The sequence below is a fragment of the Caloenas nicobarica genome, chromosome 1 (assembly GCF_036013445.1).
Source record: "Caloenas nicobarica isolate bCalNic1 chromosome 1, bCalNic1.hap1, whole genome shotgun sequence".
NCBI classification, from domain to species: domain Eukaryota; kingdom Metazoa; phylum Chordata; class Aves; order Columbiformes; family Columbidae; genus Caloenas; species Caloenas nicobarica.
This window is the reverse complement of record NC_088245.1, coordinates 146420249-146443369: the sequence shown is the minus strand read 5'-3', so window position 1 is coordinate 146443369 and position 23121 is coordinate 146420249. Positions and strand designations below refer to the sequence as shown.

Below are 23121 nucleotides of genomic sequence, written 5' to 3'. Positions count from 1 at the left end.
TCACTACAGGTACCTGCAAAGACTCAACAGTTATGACTTATCCCTTGTTATTTAAAGTATTGCTTTCCACCAGAAAGCCTTGACAGTGTGGCAGAAAATAAATCTCTGAGCCGACTGGTGTTCAACCTCCCCAAAGAGGGATGGGTCCCACTGTACTTCTGTCAGCCTTCCTAAGGAAGTGACATATCTCCTAACATATTCAGTTGCATTACTGTGTGTTTTCTACCAGGAGCAGCAAGTGTTGTGGCATGTACAACTGGGATTTTACTGGGCCTTGCAAACAACTGCAAACTTGTAATACAGTGATTTGCGCTGGTGATGCCGTGTATGATATGGTCACGTGGAGTCAAAATTCACTCAGATACTCAAACCAGAGACAGACCCAGACAACATGACCCAATCACATCAAAATTTACCTTTACTGCACTTTTCTTCATTCAAAACACAGATGCACACAGGCACACACACTTTTCAAGACAACAAAACATGAAACCAGCATGACCTCTGCTGACAGCAACCCTTCCAGCTGTAAGAATATTCAAGCTCCTTCCTCCGGCAAAATTAACTCCATAAAAACCAAACCCACACATTATAGACTTGTGACTCACCGCAAGCATAGACTAACCACAAAAAGGAGCTGAAATTTTCATTTAGTGTTTAACTCACTAAATCCTTGTACATTCAAATCGAAATGAAGATGCTGGGATTCCCAGCTTGAAAGCTGTAGAATATGGGACAGTGGAGTCATATTTTAGAGCCCTGCTGCCCAGGAACTCCTGAAAGGATGAAGTTACATAGGCAGCACATGCTGGCGAGGCTGCACACTGCCTGCCAAGGCCATACCCAGGCTGCACTTTGCTGATCAACACTTTGCTTTTTGGGTCACTACATGGTACACTTAAGAGTAGGCAAGACCCTAGATATTTTCCCCTTTGTAACTCTGAGAAAATGCAGTTCCCCACCTTTATATATATATGTATATGTATATGTATATGTGTGTATATATATATACACACATATATCTCTTCACCTTCCCTTTGAGGATGTCTACGTGGGCTGTGTGGTAAGTTCCCCTTATCTTTGGCTTCAGTCTTGGGAGGAACTTCGCAAACTGGCCCTACTCCAGCAAATGCACAGACGCATCTTTAATGTTTAGACACGATGACATTATTCACGTACTTAACTTCCAAGGACATGCCTCCGTGTTGTGCTGGAATGAGGCCAGGGTACTCAACACTTGCCAGGCTTGAATCTTTGATCATAGTGCACACACTTCGCTTTATATCAAAACACGCATTTAGTGAAATGGAGGTTTTGACATTTTGTTTAGCCACATTTTAGATCTGCTGATTTGAAGATATTTATATTTTTTACTCTATGATGTATTAAAAACTTTGTTTCTTTTCCCATAGGAGAATTTAAACACCATTTTTCTTACTAATTTGTCAATGTGGTCTATTAATAATTCAGGAACAAAAATCTGAATGGCACCCAATAAAAGCTATGTTAATGTATGATGTCTTTTTCACACCATCATGGAAGCAAGATAGTTACTTCTCACAGGTGACTCTCACCACATGTTTGTTGTGCAAATACAATGAAACAGAGCAAGTAATTTCAAAATATTTGCACCACTGAATGCAGCAGAGCTGGCAGAGCCTATGCAGGAAAATATAGCACATGCACCACAGAGGACAGAAAACAAAGCATCAGGAAAGGAGAGGAAATGACATGGTCAAGCCTTACAGAAAGATGTTAAGGATAAAGGTAGCTGGGGGAACTGGAGATGGTGATAGTAATTTTATTATCTTAGAAACAGATATGGATGGGGGGGGAAAAAAAAAAAAAAAAAAAGGAGAAATTAATGGAGCTACCTAAGTAAGCAGAACCAGAGAGGCTTTTCTATACCACAGGGATGATGTGTGAGAGAACTCCGCTGTGGAAGGGCTGAGGAACAGCCTGGTTGTGACTTGGTTAGTGTGGGCAACATGACTACAAAAGAAAAAAAAAAAAAAGGGCCTAGGGAAGCAGGCCAAGCTGTAAACCTGTGCATATTGTACACTTGAAAATGCTCCTCAGAGGAGTATGTGTGTATGCAGGACCACAACACTGTAACAAGAAAAAGACTGGAGAATTACCAGCAGGACAAGGACAAAACAAGCCCAGGACAAAACTTAAAAAACTGTCCAACTTATCTTCAATCTGAGGCAAACAGAAAGCTGGTTAAGATTTCTACAAAGAGAGGGTTCGTTTAGGTTAGTATTTCTGAGATCTAGTGCAGAAAGAAGCTCTGACATACTGACAAGTTGCAGTCTGCAAAGTTCTAGATAGTGAGAGGAGATAGGGAGATGGATAAATGCTCTGGCAAAGGGATAAATAATATGGTCTGATATAGAAGGGATGGAGATAAGAGCAACCAAAGGACTAAAGAGCTATGAGAGATAATGAGTTCAGGGCAAACTGCAGAATCGCCCTTGCTTTGTCAGCTCTGCTGCACCATGTCTGGAGCAGGAAAACTGCAATTAAGGGAGATGCCAATTAAAAACAAAACAGCATCATACTGGAGTAAGGTAATATGATCAACTGGAGCCAGGAGCTTATAGAATCAAAGCAGACTAGGAAATACGGGACCAAGGCAATCAAAGACTAGACAGTCGAGTAGCCTCTGTCTAGAAACATTTCCCCGAGACTGAATTGAGAGAGAAGGCGGCCCAAAACCTTAACTATGTAATGCACTAGTACCTGTGTCCGGAACATTAAGCTTCTGCTTTCTGTGCTTACATTTGGTGACAATTTTGTAGAAAAAGTTCTTTTTCTTAGACTGGCATGAACCTACAGACAACATTAATAATACATACTTTTAATTAGCAGTTTTAAAAAGATAACAAATAGTCACAGTATGTACTATACAACCTCCTCTAATACAGGATGCCATTTCATGGGGAAGCGCAAAACCCAACCTTCTGCCAGAAAGGACTCCGGAGGCTTTCCACAGGCCTTACTTTAACCCATCAGCTCCCAAGGCTTAAGTGCATACAAAGCATTTCGGAGACTGATGACCTTAGGAAAGCTTAGCCATACAATCAGACAAGGGTTTTGCTTGTGTGTTCAAAGATAGGCTCTCTTGATGTGTACAGAGTTTGGCTGGAAAGAAGTTAAGCCTGGATGGTGCTGCGTTTTAGACTGGTGACCTAAACAGTTTTGGTAGCACACCAATGTTTCAGTTACTGCTGAACTGTGTTCACAGAACATCAGGATATCTCCTTCTCACTCTGCCACCCCTGTGAGTAGGTGGAGGGTGTGCACAAGGTTGAGAGGGGACATAACTGGAACAGCTGACCCACACTGACCAAGAGATATTTCATACCATATAATGTCAGGCTCAGCAATAAACCATGAGGGAGAGTTTTTTCCAAAGTAGTCATTTCTCAGGAACTGGCTGGACATCAGTTTGTTGGTGCTGGCTTTTGCATCACTTGTCTGTCCCCATCCCACCTTCATTTATGAAGCTGTCTTTATCTTAACCCATGAGGTTTTTTCTTGCTTTTTGCCCTTTCATTTCTCTCCCCCATCCCACTGGTGGAGAGTGAGCAAGTAACAGGGTGAGGACTTACCTGTGAGCCAGGGCGAAGCCACCACAGGATGCGAGAGTTACCTTTGACTTTGATTACCAGAAATGAGCTTATACTAAGAGCAGAAGTAAAGGCCCCCACGAGAGAAAAGTGAGGTTATGCCCAGCACATGGCATAATTCCTATTTTGATAGCAGAGTCTTTACTAGTAGTAGTCAGAAGACATCTTATGCAACATCAGCCCACAAATTATGCCACTAGCAGAGGTCATCAAGAAGCTATCCTTTGTCTCACTAATGGAGTAAACAGCGATACAACAGAAACAGACATAGCAGACCTCTGTGAAAAGCCAAATTACAATCACTCTCATACTTACGCATACCAGTTGGCCAGTAATTACTAAATAGACTATTTGGTGGTTCTTTGAAAACGGCCACATCCTATCCTGCCTTTAGATTAAGGCTTAAGCCAATGAACTGCCAAATACAGGATCTCTGCATGGCATGTTCAGGCATGAAAACCACAGCTTTGCTTTTAATAGAGATTAACTAAACTAAACCAATATGGAGAAGGCAAAATATAGTCTGGACCGGAGAGGACATCTGCATGTAGGAAAGGCTGAACAAGGGGGCATTCCTGAGATCACGTGCTGGCTTTAGATGGGATAGAGCTAATATATCCCATCTCAGACTGTCACTAGCAGGTGCCCCTGGGGCACAGTTCAGGCACGCTCACCCATGCAGGAGTTTACAGGAGGCCTGGCTGGGTTACACCTGTTTTCGGGGACAGCAGGCAAGTACTCCCAGACTTGGAACAAATGCCACTTGTCAACAGTTAATCCAGGGAAAATCCATGACTGAAAAAACTAACTAACCTAAAAGGCTTGCTGTTAGGCAATGGACCCGGCATGTGACTTCCTACAGAAAGCTGAAAAAAGCTTTTAATGTTAGTTTACTTGCCATTGTTATCCAGCCATCTGCAAGTAAAAAGTAAGTCCTTTTCTCCTGCTCATCATTCCCTATTGGAAATATTTTACATGGTTCTTCCTTCCCCCAGCAGTTGCCACAGGATTTGACCACCTGCTAATCCCTGACTTGTCCATTGTGCTCCCTGAGGGCGGCAGGGATTTCCTCTGGGAAAAAATCCCTATGGCCAAGGGCAGCTGCTCGGGGAAGCAGCAGGCAACAAAATGAACCCACCATACATAATGAATCATAACTGCATTTCTTCCACATTTCTGGGCATATGCCCCCTCTGCTCTCACAAAATTCCCTATGTTAAAGGGCCTCATCAAACAGAGAACACTTCAACATGCTCTTAAGAAAACCAGGACAAAAGGATGTGTCTGCTAATTTCTGCATCTCTCAGGAGGAAGATGCTGTATTTTTAGGTCGTGATCTTTGGAACAGTACGGCATGCAATCTCCAGGCATCTGAACACTTTGAACTGAGCCAAAAAAACCCCCGAGCTAACACCGAGAGGAATGCCACAAAGCAGCATCCATTTTAAGCTGATGCTTTATTTCTAGTCCTAGAGGCCACAGACAAAAAAAAAAAATTGTAGACAATCCTTTTCCCAAATAAAAGCCTACTACACATTTTGGGAAGGCAAGGAGAGGAATGAAAGCTTTAGTGAAGCGCTTAGTGTATAAGTGAGCATTTCTTCACAGCACAAGGCAGAAATAATGACTACGCCTGTTGCTCATTTTTGCATACAAGTGGATTAGTGACTCACTGCAGACTGCTGACTTCTGTGCTGTGGGATGTTTTGGCACATACGCCATTGGAAAGAAGAAAAAAAAAAGAAATCAGTCATAGCTCCAGCAAATGTCTGAGCAGGCCATCTGCACTGATTCAGTATAGCTGTATTATTCAGCCATTTTGTGACATTATTATTGTATATGCACACTCCCCATTCAAAATGCTTGAGGTAGAATTTGCAAAAGTGTTATGGCTTGTTCAATCCTGCTTCCACATTAATTTCAGTGTGAGCAGAATTTGGACAATTTAGAAAACTCTGGGGAAAAACTGCCTCTCATTTAAAAAAGGTCAAATTTTGCCTTACACATGTGGATTTGAAACAGCTTTCACGCTACAAGGTTCTTCAGGTGTTTTTATGTAAAAAGAACTGGCCAAAGTGAGGACTGACCTGACAAGCACAACTGAAGGACTCAGTGGGCACTGACCCACTCATCTTCTGCTTAGGAGTAGGAAAACATCCAGACAACCCTGGTTGTTGGGTTAGGTAGCAGATCAGGCCTCTGGTAGGTACAGGTTAATTTCATTTGACAGAAAATCAATGTGGCACCATTTACTCCAGAATAAAACATATTAAGGCATACAGACCTAGTTATAGGGGCAGGGAGGGTGGAACGACACCCCAAAAGCAAGAAACATTTCTTCATTTTTTTTCACCTAACATCCTGGGGAAGTTTTAGTGTGCAGCACTCCAACCTATTTTCCAAATTTTACATTTAATTTAGTAGGCACTGATCTGTACACTGCAAAAATTAAGTATGTATCTGAGAGCTGAAAATGCCTGGGAAGTTTATGATCCTGCACATGCTCATTCAAAAAAAGCAATGAATGATTTTAAAGAGTGCTTACTAAACCTACCCTTAGTGATTGTTTTCTGTTGTTTGGAAACATCCAGATGCCCCAACCATGACTAATCACTATTTGTGCTGGACATCTAATTGCCTTACAGACAGAGACAATCCCAAGGAAGAGCAAAGCAGCAGAAACTCCACACAACACCGTAATGCAGAGCATAGCTAAAGCAAGGTTTCCTACATCCCTACATCCTGCATCCCAGGACAGTCACACCTGTAAGACCCTTCACAGTTCATACTCATCACGCTGAAAGAATGTTACTTTTGTCTAATTCTGATAGTGTAAAACACCCCTTGTCAATTCAAAAAAACCCAGAACCATTCCAAACCAAGGTCCATCATTTTGCACAATATACGATTTTCATTTCCTGCAATACTTGCAGGACCCTACTACGCAGACCTGCCTGCTTAACACCTTTAGAAGTCAGTGTTCTCTAACCATCTTTGGGCTCGTCGCAGTTCACAGGCAAGCCAACAGCATGATGAGGCTGAATGGTCTGTCAGTACACCACAATTAAACTGAGGATTCAGCTTAATGAATATCTGGCTCAGCTGGAACAGTTTCCCCACTAAGCTAGTAAGCTTGCTTATACGCAATTTGGTTCAGATCGTTTCAAATCCACAACTTGCATCCTAATTTTAAGCATTCTAACAAAATAAAACAAATTAATATTGACCCATTGCCACACTGCCATGGAATATTTACTTTTTAGTGATCTTTCTTTTCCAAAAGAAAAATGATTTGTCAGAAAGCTTTTCAGCTACCTCTTTAGAACTGAGCTTTACTCTCCAGGAAGCTGGAATGACTGACACAAGCTGACAGCTTGCCCAGCTAACTTGAGTGAATTCAGCATTCGTTGAAATTAGGAGCAGATATCACTAGCACCATCTGGATTTAGTTCAGGGCTGCGGTTAGATGTTCACAACAGAAACAGCAGCGTCAACTATCAGATATTCCTGCCCTGGGGCTGCTTGTTGCAACTCCACAGCTCAGTTGGTGGAAAAGTTCATGTGACTGTTGACCATCTGCTTCAGTGCAAAGTCAGCTGGCTGAGTTTAGAGAGCCCTTACTGCCTGCTAGAGGCAAGCGCTCCATGGGCGCCTCTGCAGGGCTGTGACAAAACTACTTTTATCAGGCCTGAAACCTGCTGCCTGCAGTTACGTGTCTGACCTTCCCTCGAGTCACGGCCAAATATATTCCAAAGCTTTTTAAGCGATACGAACAAGTATAAAAGAAATTAAGCTCTCGCGTATGATTCTATGAACCTAGTCAAAAGCAGAATGCAGTTGGGCTACCTGATCTGAGGTAGCATTCTAGCGTGCCATTCCCAAACAATGTAGGACCTGCAAAATTTTTAGACGTACAGACATTTGAACACATATAAATACTGCAGGGAGAAATCCAAGGAGCTGCTATTACAACTTCAACTGCCAGATCACATTAGATGAGAAGATCTTGTTCCCAACATATGTTGTTTAATTAACCACTGCATTATCATCCTGTAAAGAAATTCATTCATGCTCATTGAAGAAGTTCTGCCAAATACATACCATAAAAAAATGAAAAGCGTTTGAAGCCAGAACTCACTTGATATTAGCACAAGTCTAATTTTGCAAAAGTGACTGTTCCACATCTAATTATATAAAGACAAAAATCAATACCAAAATTGGCATGCACTAGAAAAGAACAGCTGCTCAATCCTGCATACCGTAATGTGATTATTTGTGAAGCATTTAAAATGCATAGATCTAATCCAGGGTCACCTGGCTAAAATAGCTGTATTAGATCTGAAAACCTATCAGTCAGTGGAGCTACCATAGCAGCAGAAAAGGAAAACAGCTTCACATTGTGAACTATGCATAATGAGGATTCTTTTGAGCCTCCTTTTGTCTTGTAGAATTACTGTCACGTCATTCCTTCATTTTGTGATGCTTCTGTACTGTATGTATGCATCAGTATTTCTGTCACAGTCTAACACTAGTTTTCCCTACCATATTCTCACTTCTCTACTACATCTGTGTCACAGGTTGTCTGTATATAAAACATTCAAATGTGTCAAGAGTTTCTCCCTCCAAGAAGCCTCAGCAATGGAGCTGGGTACAGAATTGGTTTTCCTGTTCTCTGACCCTTTTTTATAATGTCAGGATATTTCTGCTCCAAACTTACAAAAGAGAATGAAAAAATATCCAAATGTTTAATTCAGACATCTCTGGTATCTTATGTTTTAATTTATAGAGCCTAAAGTTACAGTGAAATGCAAACTGGCCCAAAGCTACCTTTTGAAAAATGTCGAAACGTAACCTTTCGATGATCTGCCATTTTTTCCTCATTTCTCCTGGGAAAACTTGCCTAATTCACTTACCTCACAAATATTCATGTTTTTGATAAATTTGATTGCTATGAGGAATATATTTCATATACAAACTCTAACCAGTTCTACTCAGCATGAAAATCAGGAGTCAAGAGTACAGCCTGAAAACTAACCCAGGTGAGAACCAACTAATTTCAGTGCTAGAAAAATGTTTTCTTTGATTTCACACTTTTCACATCTAACAGTAAAAAACACAAATTCCTAACTTGTTGTAGCATTGCTGTTGCTTAAGAATGTATTGCACATGGTAATTTACCTTTGTTGGATTTTGGTTGTTCAGATGACCCGCTTCCAACCTTTCTCTTCTTCCGTGGCACAGCTGAATTTTTCCTGTCAAAGGTAATAGGACTGTATTGAGGAAGGCTGTTGAATTTCTTTTCAAATTCTTCTTCCAATTTTGCTAAGCTAAAGGGGAAACAAAACCGATCAAATTAAATGTAACTCTGTTTCTGTAGAAAAAAATATATTGTTTAGGAGCATGCGTGCATATATACATACCCGTCTACATAGAGGGGGGGATAGCGCACGCACACTGTACACATCAAACTAGTATATGTTAATCCAACTCTGGGATCAGAATGTACACTCCAGCTTCTGCATTTGTAACTCAGTGCAAACTGACTACATTAGTTGCATATATTAAAATTAGAAAAAAATAAATAAATGTCATACTGGTGACATTTAGCTCTGTTTGCTGCACGGATTTGTACAGGAGATTTGCCTGTTCTGTGAGAGGAATGAAAAAAAGACAATAAAAACCAATAAAGTAACTTCACATAAAGGTCCTTACATCAGAATGAAAACAACAATTCAAACCAGAAGAAAAATGTCAAACTATTCAATCTTCTGGGGATATTCTAAAACCTGACACCTTGTGGTGGGAGCGAGCTTTGTATTTGGTCTGGGGGATTATATCTTCTCCCCTCATATGTTATTTGTTGTGAGATGAAAAACGCAACTAGCTCATGCTTTCATGAAACCGCACATCCCTCACACGTCGGCCCAACCTGAATGACTAACCGCACTACCTACAACTCAAGAAATCCAAAGACATGGTATTGTTGTTCCTAATAACCAGCTGAAAACAAACCACTTGAACAGGCTGCTACGGCATGGCATTTCTGGCTGTAATGGCTACACTGGCCTGGTAAGCGCTCTGTTCCAGCAAATTTCTGCAGCCGGACAGGAGCAAAGGAAGGAATTGCATTTTAATAAAAGGCAGTGCACACGGCTAGGCAGATTATAAATAGCACCACCAATGACATGGGAACAATGACATTTTCTACTCTTCTTTAATTCTTTTTGCTATGGAAAAATTGAACTTGATAAAAGTTGGCATGACTGTTGGCAGGATGGCCCTTACCCACTGCACGCTCGGAAGCACCACAAAAAACATGGTATTTTGCTCTCTGAAGCAGCACTTCAAACAAATTGCATTCTGAAAGCTTTGGTACACAGAGCGATACTTCATTTTATGTTTGTAATCATTACTCCTTTCAGTAAGCAATCTTCCATCTTAAAATATAGCCTTGGCTCCTGGCAGACCGCGTGCATAGTGGGGTTTCTTTATTTGGTTGGGTTTTTTGTGTGTGTGTATGCATGTTTTGTTTTTAAATCACAAAGACATCTGACATGAGTGGTGCTTGGTACCGCTACCTCTCTCTTCCACACGGATGTTCCCTGACAAGCACAAAGCGAGCTGATTTTCTGCTTGGACAGCTGTCAGACACTTCCATTCCTCTGCCCCAGCTCCTCTTGTTGCAACCTGCCTCGTCTCCTGCCCCAAGGGCACACGAGGGGCTGCCGCTCTAATCAGGAAGGCCCAACCCTGAAAGCAGCCGAGCCGCCATCTTGGCTGCTAATTTATAGCTTGTGTGACACTGAGGCGGCAGAGACTGCTGCTATCGCTATGTCACCAATAAATTATTAGGAAAAAAAAAAAAAAATCACCACAGTGTTATGAATTTTCAGAGCATCTCACAAGCCTGGTTAGACAGCTATTCATGCCGTTGGGCCTAGTTCTGCCAAGAGCAGGCTGCGCGTGGACAAAGTCCACCTGACAGGGACCGTGGGGGACGTGTGTGACTGGTGATGGAGAAGGTCAGAGGACATGGGGAGAAAGGTGTAATTCCAAAGGGGTGAGGACCCTCCCTGCTACACACACAGAACGAGGCTGAAAGGTGATGCTGAAGGGAGCAGAAAGTGTTAAGAGAGGAGCAGGCACAGGTAAAATCAGGTCTTCAAGTAGCCAGATCATCAGGCAGTGCGGTGGACAGGTAATGAATACCTTCTCCAGCATTTACACTCCACAAATTAATGATTCTGCCTTTACAGAGTTCACTAAATAGTATTATAGTTAATGACACAACTGAATTGAGAAGCAAGATTGGCAAATATGTATTTTCCCCATCCAGCCAGCTAATGATAGTGGAACAGTATTTGTCGAATGAATTATTTACATAATTCTCCTAGCTACTTTGAATAAATAATTTGTAAGTACTTTTTTTTTTTTTTGGCACCATTAGGTGCAAAAAGTTTTCAATCTTTCAATTTAAATTTAAAAAATACTTACAGAACTTATATACAATGCACTGAAAATACAAGAAGTGTTCCTTTTTTTTTTTTTTTTTACTATTCCAAGCAAACAATACTTGGGAGATTTTCATCACTTTCATATCATTGCTGTAAACTGAGCTGCAGCTAAATTTCACATAGACTAGGTTATATAAAAAAAGCCACTGCACAAAAACACATTTTGCAATTTTAAATATGAAATGTGGAAAATCTACTCTTTTTTTTCATTTTCACCCTCTGAATTCAGTTAATTGGAAGTCTTCAGAAATTTGCAAGTGGGTATGAATGGCTAAGCAGACTTAACAATTATGCCTGCAGTTAAATAAATCTGTAATAATAATTGTTACTCATATACTAGAAAAGTAATTCTGTGTGGCCTTGCTAAACTTTAATGCGTTTGTAATCATTAATTATTCTTCTATTTAATTTCCTCATACTATACGTAAACAGTTTAAGTATCTTGTCTCTACAATAGAAAAATGATATCGTTATCATAATTATTTGCCAATCTTAGAACATTCTTTACTTTTCCTCTGTAAGCAATCTCTCCAAGCAGGCAAAGAGATCTATTCTTTCTAGTCTAATTATGTTTATGATGATTGAACACTTACACAGAACTTTAAATACTTCTTGCAAAGTGCTCTGAAAATTTAAGTAACCCTCTTCACCACCTCTTGAGCCGGTAAATATTGCATGGGTTTTTTTAGAAGTGAGTAAATAATGTATCTGTTTGCAGTAGTGTAAACCAGGAAATATCTCAAAGGAATTATATTGGTATATAAATAACAGGTGTCTAGAGCATGACTGAGCCCAGTAGGGTTTGCAACGTTCAGGAATTCTGTGTAATTTTGATTATTTGGGTGTTGAATGCAGTTAATTTAGGTGCAATGAAGAGGACTCACTCTTAAGTTATCAGGCTGATCTAACTAAAACTTTGAACGGTGTTAAGCTGCAACTTACCCAAAACCAAACTCTTCCTTTGGCTTAGTCCTTTTCAGTTTTTTGTTCCCACTTGTACCACTTTGGGAAAAGGCCCAGTTTTCTTCAGTCCAGCATCCTTCATGATCTGAGGAGTTGCCTTTTCCTGAGCTTCTTTTTCCTGAGATGAAGGCAGAAAATTGTTTCTCATCTTTAGAAAAATGTGCCAAACCAAACTGGGCTCAGAAGGAACTTGTGTACTTATTCAGTACTGCAACCTGTGATGCTTGACCTTCTTGAGGGCATTACAAAACATTTATTTATTTATTTATTGTAACCTGGATAATGATGATATTGACAAATACTTCCTCCCCCCCACCCCCAACTTCTTTCATACTATCTATGAAATCAGAATCTTTCGAGGTATAAAACGAAGAGAAAGAGATGAGTAGATTTAAAGTAATAACTTCCCTGAATTACAAACTTCTTTTTCTTTTCTGGCTGTTCTAGTTACACACATAAATCTACTAATTGGAAAAATACATTTCAAGACACGTCACTGAAAGCTTCCAGAAATGATCTCATATTTACCCTTCCATGAGGTAAAAGGTTCTCGCTCACCACCTACAGCAAAACTAAAGCCAAAGCAAAAGCACAACACATTTGCCTCTTGTAGGGATGGAGAACTATGCTCACAACCACAAAAGTTGCTTATACAGAAACAAGCTAATTGTTCGGGGTAACACAAGTCCTGCATACATCTATCAGCAGGCTGGCAAATTAACCAAAAAAACCTTTGGTCAAAAAGCTAAATCTCAGATCATGAGACATAAAGAGGGAGATGTTAAGAGTTTGTGAGGTAAGTAGGAACACAGATGGCAGGACTCCAGAAGATCTGCCCTGGACATGGAGCCCATCCCTTTCAGCTGCCCCCAGCATCTTAGGTGACCAGATACAGCTTTCCCATCACAAGCTCCTGCTTAACCACAGACTTTTGATTTTCGTCCCACTCAAGGCAGGCTTTTGTGGTTCATGCTGTAAACGAAACACTCAGAGCCACCCACCTCTGTCCACGTTAGCACGCAGAGATGTGAGCATGCCCTCTGACACCAGAGTTTTATAAAGAGCACCTTTGCAAGATCTCTCTGATTTCCTGGAGCCACAGGTTTCTATCTTTTTAACACAGTCACTGTCCTCAGTTTTGACCTGTTCTGGTAAGCTTTGGGGTACCACCTCCTCTGTTGGGGTCAGTGGTTCCACTTTAATGTTATCAGAAGCCTCACACGGTACTTCCTTGCTGGCTGCAATACTAAGGAAATCGGGAGGCTTTGATTCTTTGGTGGTCTCTGCAGGTTTTTCCTTCGATGTTTTCTTCTCTTTTGATTTCACTTTTTTCTTTGGTGATTTTGTATCCAACACGCTTCCCTTCACATTTGAGACAGGGCGGGTTTTTTTGCGGGGAGTTTCCAGGAGTCTCTCGGCACCCCAGTCCCCTTTTGCAACAGCTTCAATTGTATACATTACGCTTTCAATGTCCGACTCAGAGGACTGCCTCTTTTTACAAGGTTTCTTGGGGGTGGATTTTTCATTTGTGTGCCGGTCCAACTTATTTTTTTTCTTTTTCTTCTTTATCTTTTCTGGCTTTAGCCCAAGGATATTCACATCACCCATTGAAAGCTCTGGAGAACAGCACATGTGATCCTTTGTGTTATCATTTCTCTCAAAAGGACTGTTCCCCATTGCAAGACTAGTAAAATCTCTGCATTTTGTAGATTCTGATTCCTCAGCTTTTGTCTCATCCCAGTTTTGCATTTTCTCTATCTCTGATTGTTCTACTTGTCCTTTACAGGAGTCTTTTATTATTGTTTTCTCCAGTTCTTCTACTTCCATTTCCTCTGGAACTACTTCTCCCACATCTTGTGGTGCTTCCACTTTTGTTTTCCCAGGTTCTTTCACTTTTACTCCTTCTGAAGCAAGGCACATCTAAAATGAGTTTAAAAATAGTGCCATGAAACAAACATCAACTGATAACATTACTCACCTATGTTAACAGGAGCACTACACAGGGAAACCCTCTAGCGTCTTAGCTCAGGTAACCAAATTATGCTGAAAGCCAGCACTGAAAAGCATGCTGAAGCCCTATTGAAACTGATGCGACATGACGATGGCTACATGCTAGAGGAATCCTGGTGGGTTCTACTGCTCTAATAGAAAAAGGCTCCAAGTGATCTCAGTGGTGTTTCCATGATCCTTTAAGTGCCCTTTATATAACCTGGAAACCCACTGCTAGGTTGATTTTCAGAACACCCTAAATGCAACGGAACAATTATGGTGTCTCTGTTGCCACACACGAGTTACTTAAAATCTCACATGTGCACCCCCTTCAACTCCCAATTGTCCCTATATACAGTTCTTTCCTCTATCTTCCAAATGGCTCTGGATGAGAAGGGGGAAAAGATGTTAATTAAAATTCAGCAATTGAGATTATTTGCTTTTACCTGAATGTGCAAAATAATTTGGAAGGTAGTAAAAAAGCCTTCCAAATCTTTCTTCTCATGTCACAGACTTATTTTGCAAAGAACTGAAAAGCAGCGGTGGTTGCCATGGTTATCTCCTCCTGGAGATAACATTAATGGCAACCAAACCCCTCACACTGTCTGAAGAACAGCAATATTCAAAAGAAGAGCTGTAAATGGTCCCTAAACCGCCATGTTCCTGCAGCACTGACTTGGGAGATCCTCTTGGTTTTGGATCACCTGTAAGCTCTGCTGACACTGCTACAGAGGGTCGTCCTTCACAGTATCAAGCAGATGCCCTAGGGAAGACATGCTTGCTTCTTCTTACTCTCCCTCTCAAAGCCCCCAAGCTGAATTCCCAATGCTATTACTGCCCTTTTTTTTTTTTTTTTTTTTTTTTAGATTTCTCAAACTAGCAAGGTATTTTTTCTTTGCAAACTAAAAATAACTCTTACTCCAAAATATGTATGAGCATAATACCAACGAAAGAACACTTTGCAGTAAGTTTCCAATATTCATGCTGCATGGGGTAGATCAAGCTCGGTTGAGCACTGGAAACATCGGAGTTCTGGCAACACAGTGTCTATTAGGAAGCAGCCTAAATTGTGCAGAGGAGAACCCCACACCTTTGCTGAGGTAGATTCTCAGTACCAAGTTACTTCTGTGACTTTTTTACTGTACTGCAATGTAAACACAGCCTATGATTTTCAAAAGCTAAAGACCAATTTTTAAAATGCAACTCATTGGACAGTAATATTTTGTCACTTCAACACACACACACACTCCTCACTAATGGATTTGTTATTTATACTGTTGCTTCTTCTACAGCAGCCAATAGTACAGAAGGCTATGGATATGGCTACAAAAAAGTGACTTCTGTTTTGTGAGCTCTAAATAAACTTGCAATTCACAGTCTTTAAGATTGGAAAAGTACCCTTAAAAAAAAAAAAAAAAGCAAGCTTAGAAACATACAAAACACAACATTTCAATAAGAGGCCATTTGTTTTAACTGTTCCCAGAAGGAGGATCTACTGAGAGTATCATAGCAGAGTTTCTACAGAAGTTATTGAGCTGTTTATTCCTCACTTCAAAAAACACTAGGCACAAAAAGCAAAAATAAATGAAAGCAACTGATGACCTTTAACAGAAATTTGTAATGGCAATGCCCTAACCCGAGTAACGGACTAATCCAGCCCTCTCTATCAACTCCTTGCGTCTCCAGCCGAACCAGTCAAAACCCGAAACCCTAAAACAAGGAACGAAACAATTTCAATGGTGTTTGGAAAGTCCCTTTTGCCATCAGGGACCGGTACTTCTTCTGAACTGCAGCACAGACTCTTAGAAACCTCCAAGCTGATGGCTAGTCTGGGCAAATCTTGATTTGTGGCACCCAAGCCATGATAATTTATGCTTCTATAAGCAACAGTGTAATTATAACTGTAGCAATGTTCTGCCTTCCAGACTTCAGCAACCAACATCATTAACTTCTCCGCCCCACTGCACCTGTGGTAATTAGTCACCAGTGTTTTAATATTACCTCTGCCAGCTGAAATAACGCTGATGTTCCACACTGTTTTGTTAAATCAGAAGAACCTGAATGTGATGTACTTGAAGAAATCTAAAGAAAAAACAGAGAAGAAAAAAGAAAAACATTCTTTTACCAGCACAATTCTTTTGTTTACCACACAGCTTTTGAACAGATTGTTTCATCCCTCTTCCAAAATTCATTCATAAGGTCATATATTAAAAAAGAAGTGCAGACCTGTGCATGCTGTTGTAAGTAACACCCTGTTCCACGATTGCTCCAGTGGATAATACCACTGGACAATAAAAGATATTTGCAGATTTGGCGATCTTCTTGTCAGGATTCCTTTTGAAGAGTAGGATGAACTGAAGCCCATGCTTTCTCACACATGACCAGACTCCAGTCGCTCAGCACCAACCTACACCAGCGTGCAAGCCAGTGCTGATGGTGTTTTTGAAGGCTTAAGTTAGACATTTGATGGCAAAATCATTTCATTATCCCAGCTTAAGAAGGTTACTCCTGTCAGGCTATGGCACTGCCTGTTGGTGTCCTACAGGATTCATATAAAAGATATGCTATGAAACCAAAGCCAAGTAGGAGCCCTCAAGCCTTTAGAAACCTTTACTACTCCCTAGAGTAAGGGAGGCTGTCTGGCAAGCAGGTAGATGATTATTCTCCAGAACATTTTTCCTGTATGAGGCTGTGATCCTCTTCAATACTTTAGAGTGTTTTGTATCAGTTTTGAGCTTGCTGCAAAGAAATGATCTTTTTCTAAACAAATTAAGAGCCATCTCAGGGTTGGCCATTAGTACGAAGAAGAAAATGTTTTATTTTTAAGCTATTTTTAAGGACATATTCTGTAATGTCTAATCAGGCTTGCATGTTTCTTACACTTGCTTCCTTAGAAAGAGGTGGAGGTCTAGGGACTGGGGACCTAAAGTGTTTACAAACTTTTAGCTGCCCCTATCCCCCCCCAACTCAGTTTTCATTGCTCTCAACCAACACAGGCCCACAAAGTCGATTTTGCAGAAATCAACCCATCATTGCCATAAAGGAAATAAACAAAAAAAAGGTGCACAGTGCTATCTCTATGTCTCCTGGAGACTGCAGCTCTTCACAGTATCTCCCAAGCTCTGACCATTACAGCTCAAGTCTCCAAATGCTGCTTATGGCCAAGCCTTGTCAGAGCTGTTAGCCCTCCACGGCAGAAGTGGCCTCCTTGCCTTCTGGAGGTGACAAGTATCCCCACCACTGCCTCCCTTTGCTCTCATGCCTCCCCACCCATGGCTAAAGACAAAAAACCATGTATTTAGGCCCCACAAGAGGCTCAGCAGAGCTGATAAGCAACAGCTTCCCAGGCTTCAGGCTGCTCCAATCGTTTTTAGAAACTTAGAAATTCTCAGAATATTTTAGAAAACAATTTAACCCACTTCTGCATTTTCTTTTATCACCATCTGTGAAATACCAACAGGGAAGGCATAGGGAAGGCGGGGGGGAGGGAAGAGATGATAAAATTGGTTAATCTACGCAGCAGAGGGATGAAGGAGGAGGAGAGCAGCGCGTTGTGCTGAAGCAGACAGGCTCCCACGCACCAGACCCCTGCCACGCCAGCAGCTCAGAGACAGCCGCCCAGTCCCCTGCAGTGCACAGCATCTGCGGTGCGGGGTCGCAGAGGCCTGGCACAGCTGCCTGCCAAATGAACCTGCAAGCCTAAGACACCCTTGAAGTGACAACGGACACAGTCCATTTGGGATGCTCCAAAGCAGGTCCTGAACTGCTATCTAAGAACTTAAATTGAATCTCTCACATTTTATTTATCCAGTTACAATCCAACATTACAGAGGTCTCCAAAACTGAAGGTGAAAAAGGAAAGGAAAAAAAAAAAAACCACACCACCCAAACAATAGCACTAATGTCCTACAAGAGGCAGAGACAAGGAGGATGTGCTCAGCACAACTGCCATGCTTTTCTCAGTATGAATCAGAGCCTTTAACATTCATTTCGTATATTAAATTAGGCTTGTAGGAATCCATCTGAGCAATCACTGAGAGAGATCATGGAAACCTGTCCAACGTGTAAACGTCACGCTGCCAGGCTTAGCTTCACTTTTTTCTGCCAACTGCAGTACAAACTCTGCACTCCTGTGGATAAGCACCTGTCCTTCCCCCAAATTAGGACTTCACAGTCAGGCTGCACTCAGCAACAGCCTTACTCCAGACCAGCGTGACTATAAGCCGGCTGCTGTCCTATATGGGGACATTCAAAAACTTCTGGTGTCCCTGACTAAATGTTACCAGCTTTTCTGCCGCTTTAGTGCTGCAATAGGCAAATGCCCTTATGGATCACTGGTCATAGTTAGGTGTCCTTGCACAGAATCACAGAATAGTTTGAGTTGGAAGGGACCTTCTAAGGTCATCTACTCCAACACCCCTGCAGTGAGCAGGGACATCTTCAACTATAGGTACTGCGTAGGTACTGCTAACAGTGTAGCACATATCCACAAACTCTACTACGGCCAGGGACTGCCTGTAGGGTAAGGCAGGTTTTTCTCCACTCAGTATAAAAGTTCCTATGAAGTCAGATAGTAGCATTACTATCCGTGGAACAGGGCGTGAAATACTTTTATTCCAGTGCATCCAATCTCTTATCTTTTTTTCCCCTGAGAGGGATTAGCCTCACCAGCAAGAATATATGGCTGGATGCCACTAGAGGGGATCCAGAGAATCATTTTCCTCACTGAAACAGGACATGATTTTGAGGGGAAAAAAAAAATAAAATAAAATGTATGCAGAAGGTGCTAGCATCCTCCATTATTTGCCTGGAATACGGCATGTGTCTTCATCTTTCAATCATCAAGAAGAATAGTATTTGCACACCAAGTATTTGCTTTTGAGTGATTCCTCTATATCAAAGAGAAGACCTCTATAAGGTTATATTTAAGACTCACAGAGAATTTCTATGATTATTGGAAAACTTGACCTGGTATTCTTGATTAGGGCTGACAGCTGCCCATTTCATAACTTAATACACTGCTTCAACTTCCAACTCTTCATGCAGATTCCTGATGATCTCAACAGCTACTTTCCTCTTCTTATTCTTGGTCTTCAATTCAGTAATGTACCTTCCAGTCCTTACAACCAACGCTTTACTTTTTGAATCCTGGTATCCAGCTCCTCATTAAGAAGAATGCTGTTGTCTCTTTGCTATTGTCCTGAGCATTGTTTTTATTACAGTTATAAGGCTAATTTTTTTAAAAAGTGTAACTTTTTCTGTGCAGTCTCCAAGAAACTATGCACGTTAACGAGTGTATAAAGAAAAGCTAGGTCCCTGGGGCCACTGCCACTGCCTAATTCTCTTGCTATTCCATTATTTACTAATTTATGCTTCTGGAAATACTAAATTTGATACCAGAGCAAACCTTACACAACTCATACTTTTTGAGGGAAAAGACAGATACACGCATCTTCCCACTGTGGCGCTAATGGGTATAACTTCATTTCTGCCAACTGGAAGAGTCCCGACTTCCCACAGCACTTTACTGGCTCAGGACTTGACAACTGCAAAGTATTTGATGAGGTCTAGATTTTAAATCAGCTGAGGAGAAAATATACCAGTGGCACACATGAAAGGCGTAAAGGAAGGGAGAAAAAGAACAAAAAAATTAAGGTAAGTCAAATCAGTTTTGTGGTGGTGGTTGTTTTTTTTTTTTTTTGACACATCTTCCTGGCAGAAGGCCTCGCTTCACAGAGGCATGTTCATCCAGGAAGAAGTTAACAGGCACTTAGAAGTCACCAGGATACAAGTAAATACAGAATTTCTTCCTTAGATAAGGCTCACAGATTCTCTTCTATGTTTGTACTATCCACAGCTAATGTTCTATCATGCCATGTGTGTTTTATGTGACTAAGTGAACAAGACATAGCAGTTGCTTAAAAACATGAACCGTGGTGGTCGAGGTTAAATAAAATTCTCCCAGAAAGCCTGAGCAATATTTCCCATTTGGTTAGATACAGAAGCAGACCATTTGTCCTCACAGGCACTGCTTGTTTCACTTTCATTAGTTAGAAAAAAGAAATAAAACCTTACCTCCATCTAGCCTTCTAAACAGGTGTTGGTGTACCAGCACCAGCAACTTGAAAAGCCCCAACATTAGGGGCAAGACCACCCATGTTTCCATGGCATCTGTTTCATCAAAGATCACACTTATAACAATGACCTTAAGATGCAAAAATTATCAGCCTAGCCTTTCTATTTAATGTCTTTCTCTTGAGCTAGATTATTTGAAAAGTTTATTTTTCAGTTGTCAAGGAGATTCATTACAACCACCCCCCAATCCAGAACATCCATTTTACTGCAAAGTTATTTAAAATACGGTGAATGTGCATTAGTAATAATTTTTAATATTAAACTAAAATAATTCAAAATCCTAGTTTTGCTTTGAGACAGTTCAGTGAACCTGCTCAGGACCCCAGGGGAGTAAGGCATCTGGAGTACACTGCACTTTGCAGGAAGAGGGCCTCAAATTTCTGTCTTTCTACTGTAATAAATAATCATGTTTTTCAGTGCAATATGAATGGCAGAAAAGGGACAGAAAACCACCCACATACTGAAGTATAACCTGAGAACACGCAGGCATATCTTGCCTCCTGATGCACAATGTGAGGAAAGAGTAATGAATTTCATTGACAATAGAATGGGTGCTCCTAACAAAATGCAAGTGGGATTCTTGTTGTACTAATAGAAAGAGAGGAAGCCAACATTTCACTTCAGGAAAAAAAAAAAAAGAAAAATCTCCTCATAGTCAAGAAAACAAACTGCAAGACACAAACTTAGAACTCACACTTCTGCCAAAGTTGCTGCCCAAACATCAGAAGTAAGAGTACGGCTGATCAATCAGCTCTCAGAGAGATTACAGATCTCATTCCCTGTCTTAACACCATCTTCCAGTTTTAATTACAATAATCAGAACCTGCAGTACTACAACCACAAACAGGCCATTCTTATGTAGAAGTTTAACTTGGGGATCACTAGGATCAAGTTATTATCTTTTATTACAATGCCAGCCAGTATTTTAGCTACTATATTACTTCCTAGTTTGCATAAGAAGCATGAGCCATGGTACCACTTTTTCATTTCCCTCCTAGAACAGGCATTTCACTTCAACACAGATATTTAATAATTTCAGTATGTAGGCAAACAGCAAATATATTTGTCTGTTTTACATAATAGCTTTACCTGGGAAGATTACAGCTTTACTTAAGGGAAGGCTGGCAGAGAAGATACTGACTGGCTCTCACACTCCCGATTTTAAGGCATTTCAACCAAAAGTTTTTGATTCAACCCTTCTGTTCAGCATAAACAGAAATGATTGCCTGCAAGCCTGCTCAAAGTGAGTATGTGAGAATGCAGGAGAGACGAAATCATTCTCAAGCATGCATTTTTCTTAAATGATAGTAACCTGCTGGACTAGCAAAGAAAATTTCACCTTCTTGCATGCTGCATGCGATTGTTTTGACTAAAACACCTAGGGAAAAACTTCAGAAAAGCAGCTGAAAGTGAAGGGTTTGTAGTTTTTGGTTTCATTTTGTTTTTAAAATGGGTAAACTAGCAATTTTATCACTTCCAATCTCAGGAAGCATTTTCCTTGTTTAATAACAGATGAGAGTTTAGCTCAGTATATCTAAGAGGTGCTTGTGTTTCTTCTCCATGAAGCAGTCATCACCATCTGCTTGCATTTGCCAAACACGCATCCAAGTAAGACCAAGAGAGCAAGGGGTCCCATCTGCTCTGCTTCCCTCGCATGGCAAGGAAGATGACAGCACCAGCACGTGTGAGCAGACAGCTTGCCAACAGCCACCGTGCTACGGAACACAGCCCACTGCGCTGAAAACACTGGCCTAGATAATGGCTTTCCAGAAAAGGTATATGTGAGGAGGACAAAAGTAGGGCCAAGAACTTCCAAGATCAGAGCGGAATGAGAAAGCCAAGAGCATAACTTGGCAACGCTCCAAATTTCAAAACCAAAAAACTCTTACGAGGACGTCATGTCATCTTTGAAGACATCCAAAGCGCTTGCCTGTGTACCCGCAGGACCCAACCAAGCCTCACTCCTGGGATTTTCATTATCTGTTGTGGCAAGTCACCGGGCAGGCCTCATTAGCCACATACTCAGCAGCTTTAATTTGAAGACTATGGCACTTGGGGCAGACAAATGGATGAAAGGCTAACAGAGGCTGTAAAGAAGAAAAACTCCAATGCTACGTCTACATATAATGAGCTGTTTCTGAGTGACAGGGGACTTGTACTCCTGGGGTAAAGGTGCCCACTTTAAATAACAAGTCTACTCAATGGGATCGCTGTCTTCACAAAGAGGCACTCTTATTCACCCTGCTGCACAGGCGGCAAAGAGAAAGGGAACATATGAAGAACACCCAGCCAGAACCAAAACTGAGCTGGGACGTCTGCCAAAAGTCTCCGGGCACATCAGACCACAGCACACTTCACATTTCTTCACAGGTCTACTTGGCTGCTGGCTAAATAACTACTTTCTCTCCCTCTCTCTTTTCTTTTGTACGTTGCTGACAGCAGCCTACTGCAAATTGCTTACCATAATTCAGCTTACTAAATGCAGTAATGGGTTCATATAGACAGGACCCAGTAAGAGGTGGCACAGTAGAGAAAGGGATTTTTGCCAAACTTGACAAAGACACCCTGTGCAAATTGAAAGCCCTTATACTTGAAAGAGCACCAGCAGCTTTAATAGCTGAGGGAGAAAGCTTAAAGAGGTTCTGTAGTAGGCTCAACACTTTCCCCTGGAACAACTGCAACTAAATCAGGCTACAATCTTAGAATAATGCCATTTTAATCACTGCCATTAAGGTTTCACAACAATAGTGTAACACAGGAGGAATAACCATGGCCAACAAGGTTTGTTTGTTTTTTTCTTTTCCAGATTTCTATGCCTTATTTCTAGACACTGAAAAAAATATAAAAAGAAAATACAACCCCCTCCAACTGCACACACATTTTAATAT

The 23121-nt window shown here is 41.0% G+C and overlaps 1 protein-coding gene across 7 annotated transcripts in view; it reads right to left on the bottom strand.

Annotated features, from left to right (window-relative positions):
- The window catches only part of BBX (BBX high mobility group box domain containing), a 144467-nt gene that overhangs the window by 15435 nt on the left and 105911 nt on the right, over positions 1–23121 (bottom strand). For 6 of the 7 annotated variants that reach the window (XM_065636501.1, XM_065636459.1, XM_065636450.1 and 3 more), the window contains 4 exons: positions 16100–16180; positions 13111–14029; positions 12089–12227; positions 8811–8959 (listed from right to left, as the gene is read on the bottom strand). In XM_065636501.1, coding sequence (XP_065492573.1) covers positions 8811–8959; positions 12089–12227; positions 13111–14029; positions 16100–16180 — 1288 coding nt within the window. The remainder of the gene's footprint in view (positions 1–8810; positions 8960–12088; positions 12228–13110; positions 14030–16099; positions 16181–23121) is intronic. The other variant, XM_065636468.1, reaches the window with a different exon arrangement.